Raw genomic sequence first — 21,573 nt, forward strand, 5'->3', positions numbered from 1 at the left:
AGGCTACATCAGGCCACAGAGCACACCAAGGCTGGCAGTGGGACTCATGGCTGTCACCTCAGAGGGCACAGAGGTGGCCCTGCGGCCCTGGCTCCCTGCTCGGGCTCCTGTGCCTTTCCCCTGGTGGGTCCATCTGCTGGGACCCCTCCAGTGAAGAACAGCACCGCCCACTGCCATGGGCTCACCAACGCAGCCCTCGCCCTCCCCTCGTTCCCACACCCTGTTCCCTACGAGGGCATCTGACGTTGGTTTGGCTCCAGAATGTGTCTGTTGTGAATATTCATGTATTTGAAAGGATGGAGATGTCTGGGCAAATAAAATCAGAGACACCTCCCCAGAGGGGGCAAACTTCAGAGCTTCAACACACCCCGCTGGACAGAGGCCCAGCGCATAATCTCAAAGGAGCACTGAGACACTCTGGGCTATCCACGATCTCCAGATGTGTCCCAACACACATGAAGAGTGCTACTGTCCGGGGCTGAACAGGGAAGTAGGAAACCACTCGAGGAGGGAAGTGAGCCCCACAGCCAGCTACCCTGCCTTCCACATGGCAACACCATGCTGCCCGGCTTCTGCTGTGTGACTGGGACCACAGCAGAGGGCACAGCTGCGGCCCTCGACCCCCTCAGCCCGCTGCCCCACAACCCTCGCATCTCCTCCAAAGAAAGTCAGATAATCAGGTGAAGAGGGCCAGGCACTAAGCCCCACATCTCAGGTTCCCCCTGCTATACAGCCAAAGGCACACAGGGCTTCCACGGACCCAACAGCAGTGCTGGGGCAGCCACGGTACTCACAGAGCACAGCACCACAAAGACAAACAGGCCCGTGACTTTCAGCCACTGCACACAGCGCCTGCAAGAGAAAAGGTAGGATCTTAGTGGCAAGGGCAGCAGTCCCGTTGCCCAGACTCAGACACCTTCTGCAGCCTTGAGTAACTTCCACCTCACAGCATGTGTTTTGAATTCTTTCCAAACGTGATATGAGGGAGAACACCCACATATCAGTGACCAGTGAACCTACAGCCCCATCCAAAGGAACATGGTGGAGGTTCCAGAGGAGAACAAAGTTAACCAAAGTGTTTGCACATAGCTTGTTGTTCGGGAAACTAAAGTTCAAGATTTGAGACTCTTTGATAGCTGTTTAAAGCCTCCCGTTTCCTGGAAAAAGGTAAACTGAATGCCTTACCTTGTCTTTCTGATTCATATTTATCAATTATTTTCCCCTAAGTTTTCTGAAAGGTAGGAATACAGATTGATCATCAAATACAAAAACGAATAACTTAAGAAAGAAATTGTTATGCTGTTACTGGCTGTACCAGCAGAGTCTCTTAAGAATTCCTTAGGCAATAACTTAATTAACCATCAAGCCACATACTCGGCCCCTACCAAGGACCTCTAAAGCCATTCCGGCCCCCTCAGCATTACCCATTTCTTAACCATGACCCCCCAAGCCCTACATGAACCAGAGCCTGGCCTGCACTCTGCTGCCCTTCTGTTCCACCCACATCCTTGCTGCACCCAGACAGGACCACAGGGCCTTTGCCCTGCCAGGATGCTCCCTGACTGCAGTCCTCCCGTCATGCCCATCTCTGTTCACTCAGCAGCCAGACCCCATCGCCCAATGGCACCATCACCGCCCAGTCCGGTTGTGCTCTCCCGCCAGCTGTTCCGTGAGGGCAGGCACTACAGCGTTTCTGCTTCGTCCCCACACAGGGAAGGATGCTGGTACACAGCCCATGCTTGATGTATGTGTGTAGAATGAAGTTAAGAAACTCCATGCTGGAACATCTTTTTAACACTCTCCACAGTTAAGTTTCATCTGTCTTTGAAAACCTTCTTTCTGATCCTTTGAAAATGGTAAAATCTTGTTTTGCATTCTCTTAGATTTAATGAATTTGATGAATAATCAGTTCACGCTTCCCAATTATGATTCAACAGCTCCTACTTAAATAGGAATCAAAATGACATTTCTTTTTAAAGCATGAAGCATTAATTGAGCTATTCTAAATACAAATTTCTTTCTACATAACTGACATCTGCAGCAGAGCTGACAACCCAAAATAAAAGGTTTTTTACAAGATTCTTCACTGATCACGCATGGTACTTTTTAGACATGTTATAAAGAATGGCGCTAACGTCTTTCAGTTCAGTGGCAAGCTCAAAGGCAAATACTCCATGAATCAGAGAAGATAAAACAAGCACTGAATGCAGAAGTCTCAAATGTACTTGATTCTATTTTTCCACGTTGTGGGACAGCTGAGGACACGGCAGCCTCGGGAGTGGGAGTGGTCACCATTCAGCTGGGAAAAGGCTGAAGAGTGTCAGGGTTTGCCATCTTGTTGACCCACGGCGCCAGAACTGCACTCACACAATTTCACCCAACTCCCATAATCTCATAGCGGATTCACCGGCCAAATGTTTACTGCACCCACGAGGCGGGCTGAGACCCCGACTCATCAGGAAGAAGCTACATGCGGTTGGGAGTCACAGTGGGAAGAGACAGCTCCATGTCAAGCACCGGAGCGAGGGATCTGGGACCGAATCCCTGCCCCTTGGCTTGGCTCAGTGTGGCCTTGGGCAAAAGCCTTACCCTCCCTGGGGTACACCGCGTGAACCTCCCAGGATTGTTGGGAAGAGGCATAGGACAGCGGCTCCCCCACGTACCGCGGGGAGTCTGAGGCGGGCCTCTCCGCACCCCGGGAGGTGCACTTGGAGCGTGCAGGCGGGCACACTTCCAACCAACCGCGAGCATCTTCAGAGAAGACGGGTCCCCAGGCACAGACACAAGGAGACGCTAACATTTGATGACTGAGTAGTGTTTTTTCACTTATCTACGGCTTTCGCACTTACTATCTTAGTGAAGGCCCGCGAGATGCCACAGAGCCAGGAGGGCAAGCGCGACAGGGCACAGTTGGGCGGCCAGGCCAGGCCCTGCCACCGGCGCTCAGCGACGTCAGGGCGGATCCAGAATGGAAGCCCACAGGTCGGGGCTCCCAAACCTCGTTCTGTCCCGGAAATGCTGCTTTCAAACATGTCCCTCTCAAAAGAACCCTTTCAAATGAGCTGGCGCATGGGAGGAAACCCAGCAGATAAACAAGCTGGCAAGGCGAGAGCGCTCCGGCCCGCGCGCACCCTGCGCCTCCCGCGATCACCCTGGGCCTCCCGCGATCACCCTGGGCCTCCCGCGCATGCGCGCCCCAGGCCTGCACCTGCACGCGTACCCCACTCCCACGCCCGCCGTCCCCTGCGCATGCGCATCCCCGCCCCCCAGTCCTCCCATACGCATGCGCACCATCCACTTTCTCGCTGCAGCTCCGCTTCCCCAGGCATGGCTCTGTGCTCCCTGTACCCAAGACAAAGGCTTACACATTAATGGTTTTCCAACGGATCGTAAGTTCTAAAATGTTTCCAGCCTTAACAGGGTTTCTGGGGCCCACAGCACAGGAGGGAACCGCACCCCTCAGGCTGTGCGCTGAGCCAGACCCACTCCTTCCTCAGTAACTGCAAAGGTGTATCGACTTCGCAACGCCATGGGACCCCTGAAGCAAACAGATCCTATTTGCAAACCTAAAGGCCGTGAAGACCCCAACCCCACGAGCAGGGAGGAGAGGAGTGTACTGTGTCAATCATTCAGGGTTGTCCTCTCAGGCGCTGCATGATTTGCAGGCCGCCTTAAATGTCTCCCTAGGCCCGGGTGAAAATAAATCACCTTGAAGGAAAAGTGCAGCCTGGCCAGATGAGACAAAACTCATCCTCTTCTTCACCCTGCTGGTTTGAAAGATGGAGGGGGCACGCAGGACGCGATGTGCGGCCGGCGCTGCTGCCAGGGTGGGCACCCCACGTCTGCCTACCTCAGCTTGGAAAGACGGAGCCGGACGTGCGGGCTGTCTAGAAGGTCCCCCTTCTCGGAGGAGGCAGACGCAGACAGACCAGACACCTCCCTGCTCAGCAGGTACCTTCGCTCCCAATCAGCAGAGCCGTCTTCCCAAGACTCTTCGGCAGTGATGAACTCTGGATGGTAAACAGGTATGCACCGTGACCTGGAAAGCAAGAGAGGTGTGGTTATTTCTCCTGAAATAGTAATGGCTGCAAAGCAAGCTTTCCTCTGAGTCCTGACTGTGTGAAATGGCACCGAATCAACCCTGGTCTTTCAAAGGACCACAGACAGTGGCCCGCTCACATACTGGTGGGAATGGTTTTTTTGTGACCTCACAGAACACTTAGGTCAAAGGAAATTTCCTGGAGTCACTAAAGTCTTCAAAATGAATTGTGGGCCTTCAAGAAACCAGCTTTTTCTGAGTTTGGGACTTTCCAAGAAAGCTGTTTCTGGCTCAGACCACTTCCCGCTGATTTCAGCGTTTGCTTTTTCACTGCACGCGCTCCAGTACTCAATACCTAGATGTGTGAGATTTGCCCAGGGTGAGGGGTGTCAGTTTTTCCTCCTCTGTGTAGATCTCCTTCTGCAGTGGAGCTGTAGGGAAAGTGGCCTACCTGGCTTCCCACACAACATCCACAGAAGCACGAGCAGGAAGAGGGAACATTAGTATCTAACTAGACAGGCCAAGAATGGGGCCTATATCTAGATGACTCAACGGGAATCATAAACTTTTCTCAAAATTACTTGAAAACACATCCATTTACTTTTGGAATTTTTGTTGTTGTTGTTTTGTTTTGTTTTTCTTGAGACAGAGTCTTGCTCTGTCACCCAGGATGGAGTGCAGTGATGCAATTTCAGCTCACTGCAACCTCAGCCTCCCAAGTTCAAGCGATTCTCCTGCCTCAGCCTCCCCAGTAGCTAGGATTACAGGCACACACCACCACACCTGGCTAATTTTTGTATTTTTAGTAGAGATGGGGTTTCATCATGTTGGCCAGGCTAGTCTCAAACTCCTGACCTCAAGTGATCTGACTGCCTTGGCCTCCCAAAGTGCTGGGATGTATAGTCATGAGCCACTGTACAGAGCCTCCATTTACTTTTGGTTGAATCCCTGACCTTCTGATCAATTCCTTCAGTTTAGATGCACTTGACTCTTAAAAGGTTGTACCAAAAGCCATAATTTTCATGTATCACATAGAATATTCTTGGGATCACAATACTGACATTAACAGATGTGATCTGTGATAGACTGGAATGGAGCCAGCTCAATGGGGCATTGTGATACTCCTGAACACTTACGACTGCTTTAGAAGTGGTTCACAAGGAAAAATATTCAGAAGAAGCAGCCCAGAGACGCCAATTAGGCTGTGTATAACCAATGTGTAACAAGATAACATGACTTTGAAAATAGTCGATAATCCGATCAATTTTGTGACTGGAAAATGCTCAGGTGTGTGAGAAATAATATCACACCAACTGCTGAAAAAAACACAACCGTAACAAAATTGGAACAAAAAAAACCTTTTCTTCTAAGAAGAGGAAAGCAAGTTAATGTCATTGCCTTCTAGAGCAGTGCTGTGCAATAGAACTTTCTGTGGTGACAGAAATGTTCACTTCCCTGTCCAGTATGGCAGCCACATGTGCTGTTGGTCACTTGAAGTGTGGCTAGTACAACTGAAGAAGTGAATGTTTAATGTTAATTAATTTAAATTTAAATAACCATCTGCAAAGAGTGGCTACCAGTTGTCAGTGCAGATACAGGGCATGCTCTGACCTTTGTACCACACATTCCTGCTCTCAACACCCTTAAAAGAATACTTCTGAAAATACGTAAATCAATGGATATTATCCTAATAAGCCATTTGATCAGATTAAAACTGCAACAAAATAAAGTTGATCAAAGTAAAGTATGAAAAAGACATTCCTACCACCAATACCTTAATTAGCAAAAAGAGAAAAGGAATACATTTTGTAAGCAAAGCTGACCCATGTTCTACTCCCTTGAAATGGTTTTTGTGACATGAGGCCCCGCTCAGCCTCCCAGGGCGTGTCTGTGCTCCGCATGCCAGGAAAAATGCTTACGCATTAATGGTTTTCCAATGAACTGCAAATTCTAAAATGTCGCAGGCCTTCACAATTTACCAAGTAATTCAACAGAAAGCATTAAGGGAATAGGTGTGTGAAGTCTTTGTCTTAAGTTATTAATTAGGAGCAATGGAACATAATTAAGTTATCCCCCAGTACAGAAGCTTGAAGCAGCTGGGTCAGTGGAAATGCCTCAGCTTACACTCCTTACCCATCCAGTCACTGAGGGGCTGGTGGCAGGGACTGCGCTAGGTGCCAGGATGCACGATGAAGAGGGCACAGGCTGGCTGACATAACCACAGATAGCACACAGGCCAGTATGGAAGTAAGGGCATGAATGCGGTGTTTGAGAGCACAGGAGAAGCACTGACTCTTGGTGGGTGCGGCAGAAACAACCAAGGGTTCTCAAAGGAAGTGACATCCGAATGCCCTTGACAGGAGTAGGACTGACTGCCCTGGAGAGACAGAGAGGGAAGGAGTTTCCTCTAGTCAAGGGCTTCCTGTGAACAAATCATCCCTGCACTGAGAAGTAATAAATCCAGATGCCTGCATCCCATCCAAATCCTGTGAGCAGGAGTATTTGGAGGCTGAGGACAGGAATGCACATGGCGTGCAAGCCCCACCTAAAGTGTGAAGCCCGGCCCCCTGCCCTGGCTGCAGACTGGGCTGGGGAGAGAGGAGGCAGCTCCTTGGAAGCTCAGAAGTGAGTGAAGGAGACACAACAGCCTGCCTGTCAATGCAGGTACACACCAGCAGTGGGCAGGGAAAGGAGAATCCCTGATGTGCAAATAGGTGATTCACAATCAAAGCTGTTGAAACTTTTAATTATTTTGAGTCTTAAAAGAATGTGATTATGGGATGAGTCACATAAGAGGCAGCTGTGGCCTTCTTTTCTCTGATTCTAGGTTTGCCTTTTTCCTTACCTACATTGTTTTGTAAAGTCTTATAAAAGACAAACGGGCATCAGAGAAGACCCCTTCCCTCTTCACTGTTGATCTTCATTGATAGATTAACTTCCTTCTTTCTTCTCTCACACAAAGACCTCATGACTATCCCATTGTCTAACATGGAACGTCAAATATACTCTTTGAAATTGGAGGGGGAGCAAAGCTGTAACTAATCAAATTGCTGTAACTCATAAACCAGCCATGTATGGGAAACGTAGTCCTTCTCCATTTCTTTGTTTTCTGCCTATATGGATAAGAATAAGACCTTAACTTTTCAGTTTTGGAGCACTGATCCCATTCTTTTGGATCCTATGTTTCCCAAATGGCTATCCTCAGCTTTGTGCTTGAATAAATAATTTTAAACTGGCTTCTGATAGTTTTTATTATTTCAGATCGACAGTGACAATGTCACCAAGTTTGTGACGTGCAAGGAGCCCGGAAACATGGAGCAGGTGGCTCAGGCTTCTGGCAGTTGGTTTGCAGAAAGAAAAGAAGATGCAGGCCTGGCCCAAGGCCCTTCATCCCAGAAGGAAGCATCTGTAACTTACCCTCCAGGTCAGCTCTGCTCAGGCAATTCCAGAACCACCCTGATTTGTGTCCAAAAAGGACCTGTAAGTTTGCAGGAAATTAGGTTTTCTTGTGAAACACATATACAGGATTTCTCAACTTCGTCACTACTGACATTTGTGCTGGATAGTTCTTTGTGGTGGGGGCTGTCCTGTGCATTGCAGAATGTTTGGCAGCATCCCCGGCCTCTACCCTTAAATGCCAGAAGCATCTCAGCCCTCAGTGTGACAACCAAAAATGTCTCCAGACAATGCCGACCTCACCCCTAGCTGAGAAACCCCAGCCTGGTAAGACAATGCGTCAGAGCTTTGTGCATGCATGAGTGTGTGTGTGTGCTGTGCCATTGCTGCAGGGTTATGCTCAAGGCCATCTGGAAATTAATAGCCACAGAATATAACCACCCGAATCATGAACATCTACTACAATAAATTGTCAAGGATCTGGCAGAGGTTAAACATGTCCAGTAAAAATTCATATCTCAAGAACTTCTCCAGCATACGTGCCAAGTGCAATGCTCGGAAACTCTTACTTTCATATGACGGGGGAAATATCTCACCCTTTCTCTTGTAAGGAATTCCTCAGCAAAGGAGTGTTTTCTGTAAAGCAGGAATCTTTAGACCTGGAGCTGGACATCTGGGGCAAAGGAGAGTGAGACCTGAAAGAGACAAGGAAGGAAACAGAATCACCAACACAGAAATAACGAATGTGTTCCCAGCACTTGGGCGCTAGATTCAAGAATGTGCCCAAGATTCAGTGATAAATCTTACAAGGAAATTTGCCTAAGGGTCTGTCTGAATTGTAAAAGGCTGAAGTTTTAGAAGACACCATAAGAAATACCTCTCCTCCCCAACTCAATTGAAAACGCACAGCAGAAACTCGCACAGGAGACCAAATACTACGGGATGACACTTATAGGCTCGCTTTTGCATTAGCAGGAGATTCAGGCCACCTTTGCTATTTCATGCAGAGCTGCTCCTCAAGAAAAACATTCAGAGGGCGGGACACAGTGGCTCACACCTGTAATCCCAGCACTTTGTGAAACTGAGGTGGGTGAATCACAAGGTCAGGAGTTCAAGACCAGCCTGGCCAATGTGGTGAAACCCCGCCTCTACTAAAAATACAAAAAAAAAAAAAATTAGCCAGGTGTAGTGGTGGGCACCTGTAATACCAGCTACTCTGGAGGCGGAGGCAGAGAATTGCTTGAACCCGGGAGGCGGAGGTTGCAGTGAGCCGAGATCACACCACTGCACTCCAGCCTGGGCGACAGAGCAAGACTCCTTGTCAAAAAAAAAAAAAAAAAGATTCAGAGCCTCGTTGGCCCTTTTGTAGGCAGAAAATTCTATTTGCTAACATAACAAGAAATTCACTTTTAAAATATACTAATAGCTGCCATTGGAAGACCAATCAGCAGAAGTCAGGACCAAGGGGCTGGAATGAGACAACAACCAGAATGGCAAGGAGGAAGCTCTCCAAGGACAGCAGCCACAACTGAAGCAAAACAAAGGTTCGCACTGGGCAGGGTGGTCCTCCACCACACTGGCCTGCCTGCCATATGGAAGGACCACCATAAATGTATCATTCAAATCAGGAGCTTGTTGAACGGGAAGTAACTGCACAGCCACAACTAAGTCCACCGGCATGTATGGTCACCTCATTAAAGGACACTTGATGTTAAAAGACAACCAGCTTTCCATGAGAAGCTGCAGGAACAATTTTCGTTCCTGATCACTGAGAATATGTCATTTTATATGCTGATGCATTGCCTTTCTTACAGGATCCCAGGCCAGGTAGAGATGCTGTAGATGCTATGAAACATTTGCCCGGGCAAATAACAGTAATTCTTTCCGATGACAAATGCACAATGGAAGAAATTTTAAGAAAAATATTTTTGCTTGCTGCTTTCTCATTCAAGCATTCACCTGTGAGATAGACAATAAGACTCCTGTGGATGAGTAAAACATGGGCCCCTGAGTTGTGTCTAACACCAGCACCATGTCTCTGGGAAGTCAGAAAAGGAGTGTGTCTGGGGCCAGTGAGTATCCGCTGGGCATCACCTCTGGGCAGCACTGGGCCACTTCCCATGGAGAACACAGGTGACTGAGGACTCACCTCAGAGGCTTGATGGCCAGTAGAGGTCAGCATGGCAGGAGAGAGAATTATAAAGTAGGTGCTTTAACTTTGACAAATGAAGGTAGAGAGATTTGGAAGAATCTCTCTGCCCAAGAGATTTAATAATTAGCATACTTTTAGCTGCTCAAACTGGCTTACAGTTGAGATCCTCCCAACCCTGTTTCCCATAACTATAAATCTGTAACTGTAACCCCCTAGGTACATTTAGAAAATGTCATAGTGAGTGGACCAAACAACCAGATGTTTTCTGCTACTCCCTGGGGTGGTCTAGGAGAGCCGAGTGTTATGGAGACGGTGACCTTCCTCATATTATTTAACAACCCTGAGCTTCCATTTTCTCAGTCATGCAATGTAGATTAAAAGAAAACAAGACCAAGCATGGTGGTTCAAACCTGTAATCCCAGCAAGATGGGAGGATCAATTGAGGCCATGAGTTCAAGACCAGCCTGGGCAACATAGCAAGACCCTATCTCTATGGAAAGTAAAAATAATAAAAAATTATCTGGGCGTAGTGGTGCACACTTGTAGTCCTAGCTACTTGGAAGACTGAGGCGGGAGAATCACTTGAGCCCAGGAGTTCAACGGTGCAGTGAGCTATGATGGAGCCACTGCACTCCAGCCTGGAGGAGGCCCTCTCACTTTAAAAAAGAAACAAAAACCCTTGGTTTTCTTATATTAACTAAGGAGATGTAAATGGAAAACATAAAGATAGATTGTGGATATTGGTTCACTGAGGTTCATTAGACTGTGAGCTCTTTAAGAATGACTGCCATGTTTTCATCTTGTTTTATTTGGTACTGTAAGTGGCACCCAGGTCAAAGTAAGTTCTTAATAAATACTCAATAATGAGCTGGGCACAGTGGCTCACACATGTAATCTCAGCACTTTGGGAGGTCAAGGCGGGTGGACTGCCTGAGCCTAGGAGTTCACGACAAGCCTGAGCAACATGGCAAAACCCTGTCTTTAAAAAAATTCAAAAATTAGGCAGATGTGGTGGTGCACGCCTGTAGTCCCAGCTACTGGGAAGGCTGGTGAAGGGCTGATTGCTTGAGCCTGAGAGGTCAAACCTGCAATGAGCTGGGATTGTGCTACTGCACTCCAGCCTAGGCAATAGACCAAGATCCTGTCACAAAAACACATACATACTTAATAATGAATGGGTTAAAACCTAGCAATCATAGCTTATTTGCATGAGATTGGCTTTTTAACTCAAAGCAAGTCTCCTAAATCATTAAATCAATAATGTTTATAGACTCAATATTGACCCTCTGAAGAAAGGACAGTGCTCAAGAGGGTGGAGGCACTATTGTTCCTTGGAAAGCGTGACCCATGGGGTCTCAAAAGAGCCCACGGCAGCACCACGTCGCACAGTGTGGAGGATTTACCTTCTTGCCACTAAGAAGGAAAATTAGAAATGGGGAAAAATCCAAAGTCCATTTTATCTTCTCTGTGGTGGCCATATCTGGCTGATTTTTGTTACTGTTTAACATTTACATTTATGCACTTCGTGTACACAGAGTATTTTATAATTGTAGTTAAGCATATAGGTAATCATTTCTGAGCTTTTTTATGTAATTATATTTCTAAAAATCCAAAAGTAAAATGAATTTCACCAGGAAATTTCCTAAAGAGACTTTGGGCCATTCCAATTTAAACTTACCACCATCCAGATACCATTTTCAATGTTCCAAATCCATTCCTCTCTGCAAATAGGGGAAGCACCACGGAGGCCCTGGGGCCCTGTTGCTTGATAGAATCCCTGGCCTGTGACCCAGAGAGCTCACAGATCACATGTAGAGAAGATTCAGGATTGCCCAAAAACATTTTCCAGAGGCTGAAAATAAAAATGGCAGTCCACAAAGCTGAAAGCCCAATTTTTTCTCCTTTTGACTTCAATAAGGCAGAAAATATTGATGCGATCTATATTATTCCTGACTTTTCCTCTTCCGAAAAGATAAATCGCATTGACGTTTTTCTGACTTCACTCTGGGCACTGTCTAGTTTTACTAATTTCCGCGTTGTCTGATTTCCCCCATGTCTCAACAAACTCTGTATATACATTTACAAAATCCATATGTGTCTATACATTTATACTTATTTTAAAGGAAATTACAGAAGATAACACATAAAACAACTGCACCTGTACATAATTCTATAATTCAGAGATATCCAATGTTAACATTTAGAGAATTTCCTTTCAATGTTTTTTTCCTACATATAAATGAATATTTTTAGGTCAGATTCATACATATGAGTGCAGAGACACACATTCACACATATACATATTCACATATGCAAATTGCTTTGTCCTCTAATTGTTCAGCTCAGCTATCTCATTAGCATTTCACAGCTTATCACATATTAGCTATTCTTCTACAACGTGATTTTAATATCAGCCATCATATTCCATTACTTGGATCATCAAATTAAGCCTGACCATCTGTCTGTTGACGGAAATTTAGGGGATTTCTGGTTTTTTACCTGGATAAATAACAAACACTGTGTGAGTCCTGGTAGATAAGTCTTTGTGTGTGCCTTTAATTCTTTCCTGAGGATAGATTCCTAGAAGTGAGGTCACTGGATCAAGACGTTTCTTGGTGCCCGTGGTCCTCTCGCTGGAAGACAGCCTATCCCCATTACTCCACGTTTCAGTTACAGGCAGGAACAAATCCCGATCTCCACCAGTCCTGGGTATTAGCCATGTTTAAAATCCTTGAACAGTAAGTTTTAAGCAGCCAGAATTGATGGGTCTGAGGCAGATCCACCATTGCCAAGAACCCTTGCTACCGTGATTATTAATAAGACAGGTTCATGCCAGACTGTGTGATGGAAACAGTTTCTTGCGCACGCCTCTGCCTCTTCTGCCCTCTTCTTCAACAGTTTCCTCACCCCTAGACTCCTTAGTTCTTTCTAAATCAAAACACTTAACAGTCCTATGATGTTAGTCCTATCATCATATTGACAAAAAAAAGAGCTAAAAATGTTGAAAATATTGAATACCTAATATATGAACACTTTCAAGAGAATTTACATTTTTAAAGGCCAAAAAAAAGACAATGGTTAGTGCAAACGACAGTCCGGGGAGGTGGTGATTGGGGTACCAGGGGTGGAGGAAGAGGTTTGCCCTCAGCCTTTTTTAGGCCCCGTGCCACATAGGCACCATTTATGCAGCCATTGCTGAAGTCAGTTCTGCTTGACAAGATGATGCAGAGCCAATAACAAGGAATGCAAAATGCTTTCACTGCCTTAACCTGTGCATGACCAAATTCACATCCACAGACTCTCCAAGGGATGCTCTGCTCAAGTCACAGGCAGGCTCTTTCCCAGGCACCAGTCAGGAAGACCACAGAGCAGGCAGCAAAGTCGAGAGCCAAGGGCTCAGGAGAGAGGGCAGGTGGCAGATGGCAGATGGCATCAGCCATGCAGAGCCCTGTAGAAGAGCTGCTGGGAGTGGGACCAGCCTGGGAGTGGGATCAAGAGAAATCAAAAGAGGGCCAGACTGGGAGTGGAACCAAAATAAATCAAGCAGAAGTCAGAGGGCAGGAAGGCAGCTGGTGGTACCTCAACACCCAGGTCCGGAGGCCTGAAACGGGAAGGACCCCAGTGGTCGGTAACATTGGAGATCAGCTGCAGGAAAACCAAGCGGAGCAATGAGGCTTCCTCTGTAACAGCCTGTGCAGCAGTGGCCAGGAGGGGCCCCTCATGGGAAGTATCTCCCAGGGCAAGAGACAGGCTGCAGACAGCAGAAGCGGGATTAGGCCTTCTATTTGGGGCCCTTCACTGTCTTTGTCCCGATTACTTGACAGTATCTCTGAAGCGCCCTGTAGAGAAAAGGCCTTTTCCCCTCCATATTATTACCAGGATTTTATTTGATGAGTATTAATGGTCATTTAAGTGAGTACATTCCGTGTTAGGCTCTTGCTGAAGCTATCACCTTTGTTACCATGATAACCCTGAAGGTACATAATACTATCCCCATTTTAAAAGGAGCAAATGGGACTCAGGATAGGCTCCCAGCTGCTGAGGACAGGGCCAAGATATGTCAAGCACCCGATGCCATCCCCCAATCCTTCCCTCCCACCAGGAGGCAACATATCCCAGCCTGAGGACTGTGCCAGGCATGGTGCCCTCTCTACAGGGGTACTCTGCATGGAGCAGCAGTCATGGGGAGCCACAGCAAGCCAGCAGAGCCCAGCCCTCCTGTAGCCCCCTCTGCCCAGAAGGCTGACTAGCAAGGTTTCACCTGTATGTTTCTTTCTCTCTTTCTCTTTCTCCATCCCTATCTCCTCCTTTCTCTCTTTCTCTTTCTGTATCCCTAGGTACTCTCTCTTCTCTCTTCTCCTCTCTTTCTCTATCCCTCTCTCTGATAGGGACTCTTGTTTGTGGCCTGTTTTCATCCTAGCTTCACTGACCCAAGCTACCTTTCCAGAAGGAAAAAGGAAACTAGCAGGCAGTGGTAAAGCTAGGTTTACCCGAAAAGCAACGACACAGAACACAGCCAAACATGCTTCTCATGGACAGAAGGCAGGTATGAGGAAGAAACATGAGTGGGGAAGCTGCCAGCTCTCACGAGCAATTTTTTCAGAAGACTTGGAAGGAGACTATGATTCCTCACCCATGTATAGTCTGAGCCTCTGGGAGTCCGGCATCATTCTGTATGAGCAAGGTCAGCCCTTTAAGTGTAACATAACACAGAAAAAATACAGTGCAAAGTTCAGCACAGCTTTGCATGGTGGCCCTATGCACACATATTCAGGAGATAGAGTCACAGAACTGGGAGAGTACAGATTCACAGACTTCTCAGCAAAGAGATTGTGGGCAAAGATAGACCACAGTCCATTTAAGGCACCAAGGAGAAGTTTGAATGAGACTCTTTGGGAAATTAAAATATTGAAAAGTATACTGAAGAATTGAAAAAAAAAAAAAAACCACAAACATGATCAAGCAAGATGCATGCTCAGAAAACATCTGAGAAGACTATAAGCACTCACCTCATGCTGGTCTCTAGGCTCAAGGCACACCCAGCCAATTATGAAGAATTGACCCAGCACAAAGCCAGTTGGCAAAACGCTGATAAATAACTAAACAAAACCAGTGTAAATGGACTAAGCTGTCCAATCCAAAGGCAAAGAGTGGCAGAATGGATTTTAAAACACATACACACATACACACAGTTCAATTCTACGCTGTCTACAAGAGATTTACTGTAGATCAAAAGACACAAATAGGTTGAAAGTGAAAGGATAAGAAAAGATATTTCAATGCAAGTAGTAACCAAAAGAGAATTAGGGTGGCTATCTTGATATAAGACAAAATAGACTTTAAGACAAAAACTGTTACAAGAGGCAAAGAAAAATATAATGATAAAAGAGTCAATTCACCAAAAAGTTACAACAACTACAAATAATATGCACCAAACATTAGTGCTCCAAAATATATGATGCAAACACTGACAGAACAGAAGGGAAAAATCGCTCTTCCATAATGGTTGAAGACTTCAATACTCCAGTGTTAATAATGGATAGTATAGCCAGACAGAAGATCAATAATGAAACAGAAGACTTGAACAACATTATAAACCAATTGGACCTAACAGACATATACAAAATATACAAAAAAAAAAAAAATTCCACCCAACAATAGCAGAATACACTTCTATCTAATGTGCACATGAAACGTTTTCCAGGATAGACCACAGGTCACAAAATAAGTTTTAATAATTTTTTAAAGTTTGAAGTAATACAAAATATCTTTTCCAATCATAATAGGAATGAACTGGAAATCAGTAACAGAAGGAAAACTGGAAAATTCACCAAAATGTGGAAATTAAACAACATACTCTTAACCAATCCATCAAAGGAGGAATTAGAAGACAGCTGTTATGGGCTGAACTGTGTACCTCTGAAATTCATATGTTGAAGCCCTAACCCCTAGTACCTCACAGTGTGTGAATGTGTTTGCAGATTAGGTCTTTAAGGAAATGATTAAGTTAAAATGAAGCTATTAGGATGGATCTAAACCCAATCTGACTGGTGTCCTTATAAGAAGACGAAATTTGGTCAGGCATGGTGGCTCACTTGTAATCTCAGCATTTTGGGAGGTCAAGGCAGGTGGATCATGAGATCAGAAGTTCAAGATCAGCCTGGCCAACATGGTGAAACCCTGTCTCTGCTAAAAATAAAAAGATAGCCAGGTGTGGTGGCAGGTGCCTGTAATCCCAGCTACTCGGGAGGCTGAGACAGGGGAACTGCTTGAACTCAAGAGGCGGAGGTTGCAGTGAGCTGAGATCGTGCCACTGCACTCCAGCCTGGGTGACAGAGAGAGACTCCATCTCAAAAAAAAAAAAAGAAGAGGAAATTCAAACACACAAAGAGACACCAGGAGCACACATGCACAGACAGAACCATGTGAAGAGGAAGGAAGAGTGGGGCCATCGCATGCCGAGAAGTCAGGACTCAGAAGAAACCAACCATACCAGCGCCTTGACCGTGGACTTCTAGCCTGAAGAACAGTGAGAAAATGAACTTCTGTTGTTTAAGTCACACAGTCTGGCATTTTGTGATGGCAATTCTAGCAAACTAATATAATACCTTGAGACAAATGAAAATGAAACATAACACATCAAAACTTGTATGGTGCAGTGAAAGCAGTTCTAAAAGGGAAATTTATAGCTGTAAATGCCAACATTAAAAAAAGAAGAAAGATCTCAAAGTAGCAACCTAATTTTACACTATAAGGAACTTGAAAAAGAAGAACAAACTAAACTCAAAAGCTAACAGAAATAATAAATATTAGAGAAAAGATCTGTAGTGAATTTTAAAAATAGAGAAAATTAATGAGACCAAAAGTTGGTTTTTTGAAGAGATTAACAAAATTGACAGATCTTAAGCTAGACTGACTAAGGAAAAACTCAAATTACTAAAATCAGAAATGAAATCAGGGTCATGACTACCAATTTTTTTAAAATAAAAAGTATTATAAGAAAATACTATGAACAACTGTATGCCTCAAAATTGGATAACCTAGATGAAATGGACAAATATTCTGAGTACACACAACCTACCAAGACTGAATCATGGGGAAATGAAAAATTTTTATAGACCTACAACCAGTAAAAACATTGAATCGTTAATCAAAAACTTCCCAACAAAGAAAAGCCCTGAATGAGATAGATTTACTGGTGCTTTCTACCAAATATTTAAAGAAAAATCAACACCAATTATTCTCAAACTCTTCCAGAAAATTGAAAAGGAGGGGAACTCATTCCATGAGGCCTAACTTCCTAACTCATTCTCTGAGGCCAGCATTACCCTGATACCAAAGCCAGACAAAGACACTACAAGAAAAGAAAACTACAAACCAATATTCCTGGTGAATACTGATGCAAAAATCCTCAACGAAATACTGAATACTAAGCAAATCAAGCTCAGGAGCACATTAAAAGCATTATACACCATGATCAAGTGGGATTTATTCCTGGAACGCTGAGATGGCTTAAAATAGGAAAATCAATCCATGAAATACACATTAACACAGTAAAGAAAAAAAAAACGCATGATTAATTCAATTGATGCAGCAAATAACATTTGACAAAGTTCAACACCCTTTCATGATGAAAAAAAAATGCACATCCTCAGCAAACTAGGAATAGAAGGAAAATATCACAACATAATAGACTGCTTATGAAAAACCCACAGCCAACATCATACTGAATGGTGAAAGACTGAAAGTTTTTCCCTTATGATTAAGAAAAAGACAAGGATGCCTGTTTTGCTACTTTCACTCAATGCAGTATTGCAAGTTCTAGCCAGACCAGTTAGGAAAGAAAAATAAATGAAAGGCATCCAAATTGGAAAGAAAGAAGTAAAATCATCTCTATTTATAGATGATACAACTTTATGTGTAGAAAACTCTAAAGATTCCATTTTTTAAAACCATTAGGATTAATAAATTCAGCATAGCTGAAAAATACAAAATCAACACACAATGGTATAGTCACACAATGGAATTTCGCACAGTAGTGGAAATAAATGAACTACAGCTAAACAAATCAATATGGATAAATCTTAGAAACATAATGTTGCATGAAGAAAAATAGAAGAATACATACATGAGGCAATTTTTATAAAGCTCCAAACCAAGCAACACTGAAGAACACATTGTTTAGGATAACTGTATTTGGTTTTAGATAGAGAGAGAGTGTGTGTGAGATGAGAGAGAGAGAGGCATGCATACACACACAGGAATTTTAAACACCAATTCCAGAGAGGAGTCTCCATGTTGGGAAGCAAAGAGATGGGGTAAAAGAGGAGCCAATTGGTTGGTGAGCATACAGGGATTTGTAAAAACTAAACTTCATAATTTATCCGTGTGTTACATATATTATTTCATGTAGATCAAATATTACATGCTATTTTTAAAGGAAGAGTGAACTTATCAACTTAAAAACGAGAAATTTGCACAGGAAATAAACGATACAGAGATAGATAGAAAATAGGAATTCAAGAAATGACGGGATGAAAGACTGTACTGAAACCCTGAAATACAAGATGGAAACTAATCATTTATACTTATCATTTCTAGTTATTCTATGAAATGAGACTCTTATTTTAAAAATGCCTTCTGGCCGGGCGCGGTGGCTCATGCCCGTAATCCCAGCACTTTAGGAGGCCAAGGTGTGTGGATCACTTGAGGCCAGGAGTTCAAGACCAGCCTGGCCAACATGGCGAAACCCTATCTCTACTAAAAATACAAAAATAAATTAGCTGGGCATGGTGGCCCAGCTACTCGGGAGGCTGAGGCAGGAGAATCACTTGAACCCAGGACACGGAGGTTGCAGTGAGCCAAGACTGTACCATTGCACTCCAGCTTGGGTGATATAGTGCGACTCTGTCTCAAAGTAAGTAAGTAATTAAATAAATAAATAAATAAATAAATAAATAAATGAAATACTTTCTAAAAATTAAGGAACTTGGAGGGAAAGTGAGTATTAACAGAAATATTAAAGTTTCAAATCAATTGCCAAACCAAGATGCCCTGTACATTATATAGTAATAGTAGTAGAAAAAGGGATTAAAAGAATGCAGTCTTTACAAGTGAAAAGTTTTTTCACTTTCTGCCAACATAATAAAATTTTATTCAATTATACTCTACCAATCCTAGCAGTGCCCACTAATTGGAAAATAGTTAGGGTTGATGTTAGCTTTTGTTTGAACCACTAGTTTCATTACAGATGGTGCAAATTCATATTTTTAAGAGAATGTCTACAGACTGTTTTAAAAATGCTTCCAGAGAATTTGTAAGGACAGTTAACACAAGAAATGTTGAATATAAATGGATATTAATAATTGGCAAAAGGTATAATCATATGCCCCAAAGAGAGGTATTCACTGAGAAATATTTACAGGAGCAATTTTAGGATTACTTGGATGTAAGAAGATCATGTGTATTTAAGGTCTAATTTGAATTGTCCTTTCCCCTAAAGAAAGTAGTTTAAACAGCTAGTGGGCCAAGTGGTACGATTTTTGAAGTTTACAATTCAATAGAGAGAGGGAGAGATGGTAGGGTAGTGCCCAAGCCCAGTGAGACACAAGAAGTAGACCTATCAGAAATAAAGTCAAACATGCACGGCTGTTTCTATCCAGCTTGCTGTGAAACTGGTGATCGCTCAATAAATGTCCAGAAATCACAATAAAGAAGATTGGTGCCCATTTTTTCTGGTGCTTGCACACAGGCAGTAAAACAGAACATTCAATCCTTGGGCTTAAGTAATTCCTCAGACATGAGGATGCAATTCTTCCTTTTCAAAGCAAACGGATGGAACGTGAAAGCCTCCTGTTTAGAGAACCACTGCCGTGTAATTAAGCAAGTTTTCAAATCTCAGCCCAGTGAGCAAAGAAATCAGTACTGGAAGAATTGTTTTCAGGCAGAAAAAACCCGAGGGAAGAAACCAGACCAACGTTCACGCCAGTTAGCTGGAAAGCCCCAAAATTAATTATTAACATTAGATGGGCTTGTGACTGGGCTGGTTATTGAAGAGATACATCATTTTTATTGCACAAAACCCAGAAGTATACTTCTCCCAAAACAAACCAGATGGGCTGTGCTTTTCAAGGAAGAAAGATAAGGTTCTTCATGTTAATGAATGGTTTGCAGGCTGTGAGTTAAAAGCTGTATCTTTTCCTAATAGCCATACTTTCACAGAAAGACCAATGAATGCTTGAGTCCTGGAAAGGAAAACATTGAGCAATGTCAACAGGAACACAGATGGGCAGACAGTACCTCCATATGTTATTGGATGAAGCCTGAACTCATTCCATTTTGCCAGAGTAGACAGCTCTCTGAAAGACCATTTTACAACTGGTGTTAACGTTTTTCATATTATATATGTGTATGCGTACAACTTGCTCAACAGTGATATCCCACATAAAAAAGGGGAAGTATATGTTTAAAAAATTATTCTAACCAACATCTAATTTGAAATCAATGAAACATTGAAGGGCATTCTCTGAAATGATAGTAGGTGGCAAAGCATGCATGAAGCAGAGGGCAGATTGTCCCTAGCTCATGTTCCTAGGTAGAACCTGCCAGTGGCTCACTAGTTAGGTACATTTCCTAAGCTCTTCTTCAAAACCCACTAGCCTTCCTGGATACTCGTCCAGGATGCTTGTCCAGGAGATTCTTGTCCCAGTGGCCGGCATGGACCTGACACATACACGGCCCGGAGACTCACCACAGTGAATAACAGCACATTTCTCTGCAGATGGCAATTCTCCCTGCCACGTGCTACAGGCATCTGAGCAAGTCATGGCTTTACAGGATTTTCTATTTGTTCTATCAATTAACGAGAAGGGGGTATTTAAATCTCTAACTATGATTCTTTCTTGTGTTCTATCAGTTTTTGCTTCGTGTATTTTGCAGCTGTGTTACTAAGTCCATACGCGCTGTGAATTATGTCTTTCTGATCACTTGGCCCCTGTATCATTATGGCCTGGCCTTCTTTGTCCCTAGTAATAGTCCTTGCTCTGTAACCTACTTTTCTGATATTAATATAGGCATCCCATTTTTCTTTGAACAGTATCACTTTTAGCACTATATGTCCTTTTTCATCTTTTTGCATTTAACCTATCTCCATATATTTTAATACTTAGAATGCTTTTAATACTTAGAATGGGTTCCTTTATAAGTAGCATATAGTTCATATACAAAAGGCCAATAAGCACATAAAAAGATGTTCAACATCATTAGTCATTAGATAAATGCAAATCAGAACTACTATGAGATATCACTTCATACTCACTAGGATGGCAAGAATTTTAAAAAAGGAATATACATGTTGGTGAGTATATAGAGAAATTGGAACTCTCATGCACTGCTTGTAGTAATGCAAAGTGTGGAAAAATCTACGAAAAACAGTTTTGCAGGTTCTCAAAAAGTTAAACATAGTTACCACATAATCTAGCAATTTTACTCCTAGATGTGTATCCCAAAATAATGGAAAGCAGGCACTCAGATACTTATACACCAATATTCATTGCCATATTATTCAAAATAGTCAAAATGTGGAAACAACCCGTGTCCATCAATAAAAGATTAATAAAATACCATATATACATACAATGAAACATCATTTACGCATAAAAGGAATGAAATTCTGACACGTGCCGAACATGGTGAACCTTGAAAATATCATGCTGAATGAATAAGCCAGGAACAAAAGGACAAATGCTGCTTGAGTTCACGTGTATGAATTATCTACAAAAGGTAAATACAGAGACAGAAAGTAAATTGCAGTTTCCAGAGTCTGTGGGGAGGAGGCCACGGAGAGTTACTGCTTAATGAGCACAGAGTTTGTAGTTGGAGTGACAAAAAAATTTTAGAATTAGTGTTGATGGTTGCCCATGAGGAATGTAATTAATGCCACTGAATTGTATGCTTAAAAATGGCTAAAATTATAAATTATATGATA

The 21,573-nt window shown here is 43.5% G+C and overlaps 1 protein-coding gene across 1 annotated transcript in view; it reads right to left on the reverse strand.

Moving 5' to 3' along the window:
* The window catches only part of OCA2 (oculocutaneous albinism II), a 364,145-nt gene that overhangs the window by 294,494 nt on the left and 48,078 nt on the right, over positions 1–21,573 (reverse strand). The window contains 3 exon segments of the mRNA XM_011981483.1: positions 795–852; positions 3,851–4,039; positions 8,032–8,130. Of these exon segments, the coding sequence (XP_011836873.1) occupies positions 795–852; positions 3,851–4,039; positions 8,032–8,130 (346 nt within the window).

This window comes from Mandrillus leucophaeus, unplaced genomic scaffold (genome assembly GCF_000951045.1).
Source record: "Mandrillus leucophaeus isolate KB7577 unplaced genomic scaffold, Mleu.le_1.0 Scaffold227, whole genome shotgun sequence".
NCBI lineage: Eukaryota > Metazoa > Chordata > Mammalia > Primates > Cercopithecidae > Mandrillus > Mandrillus leucophaeus.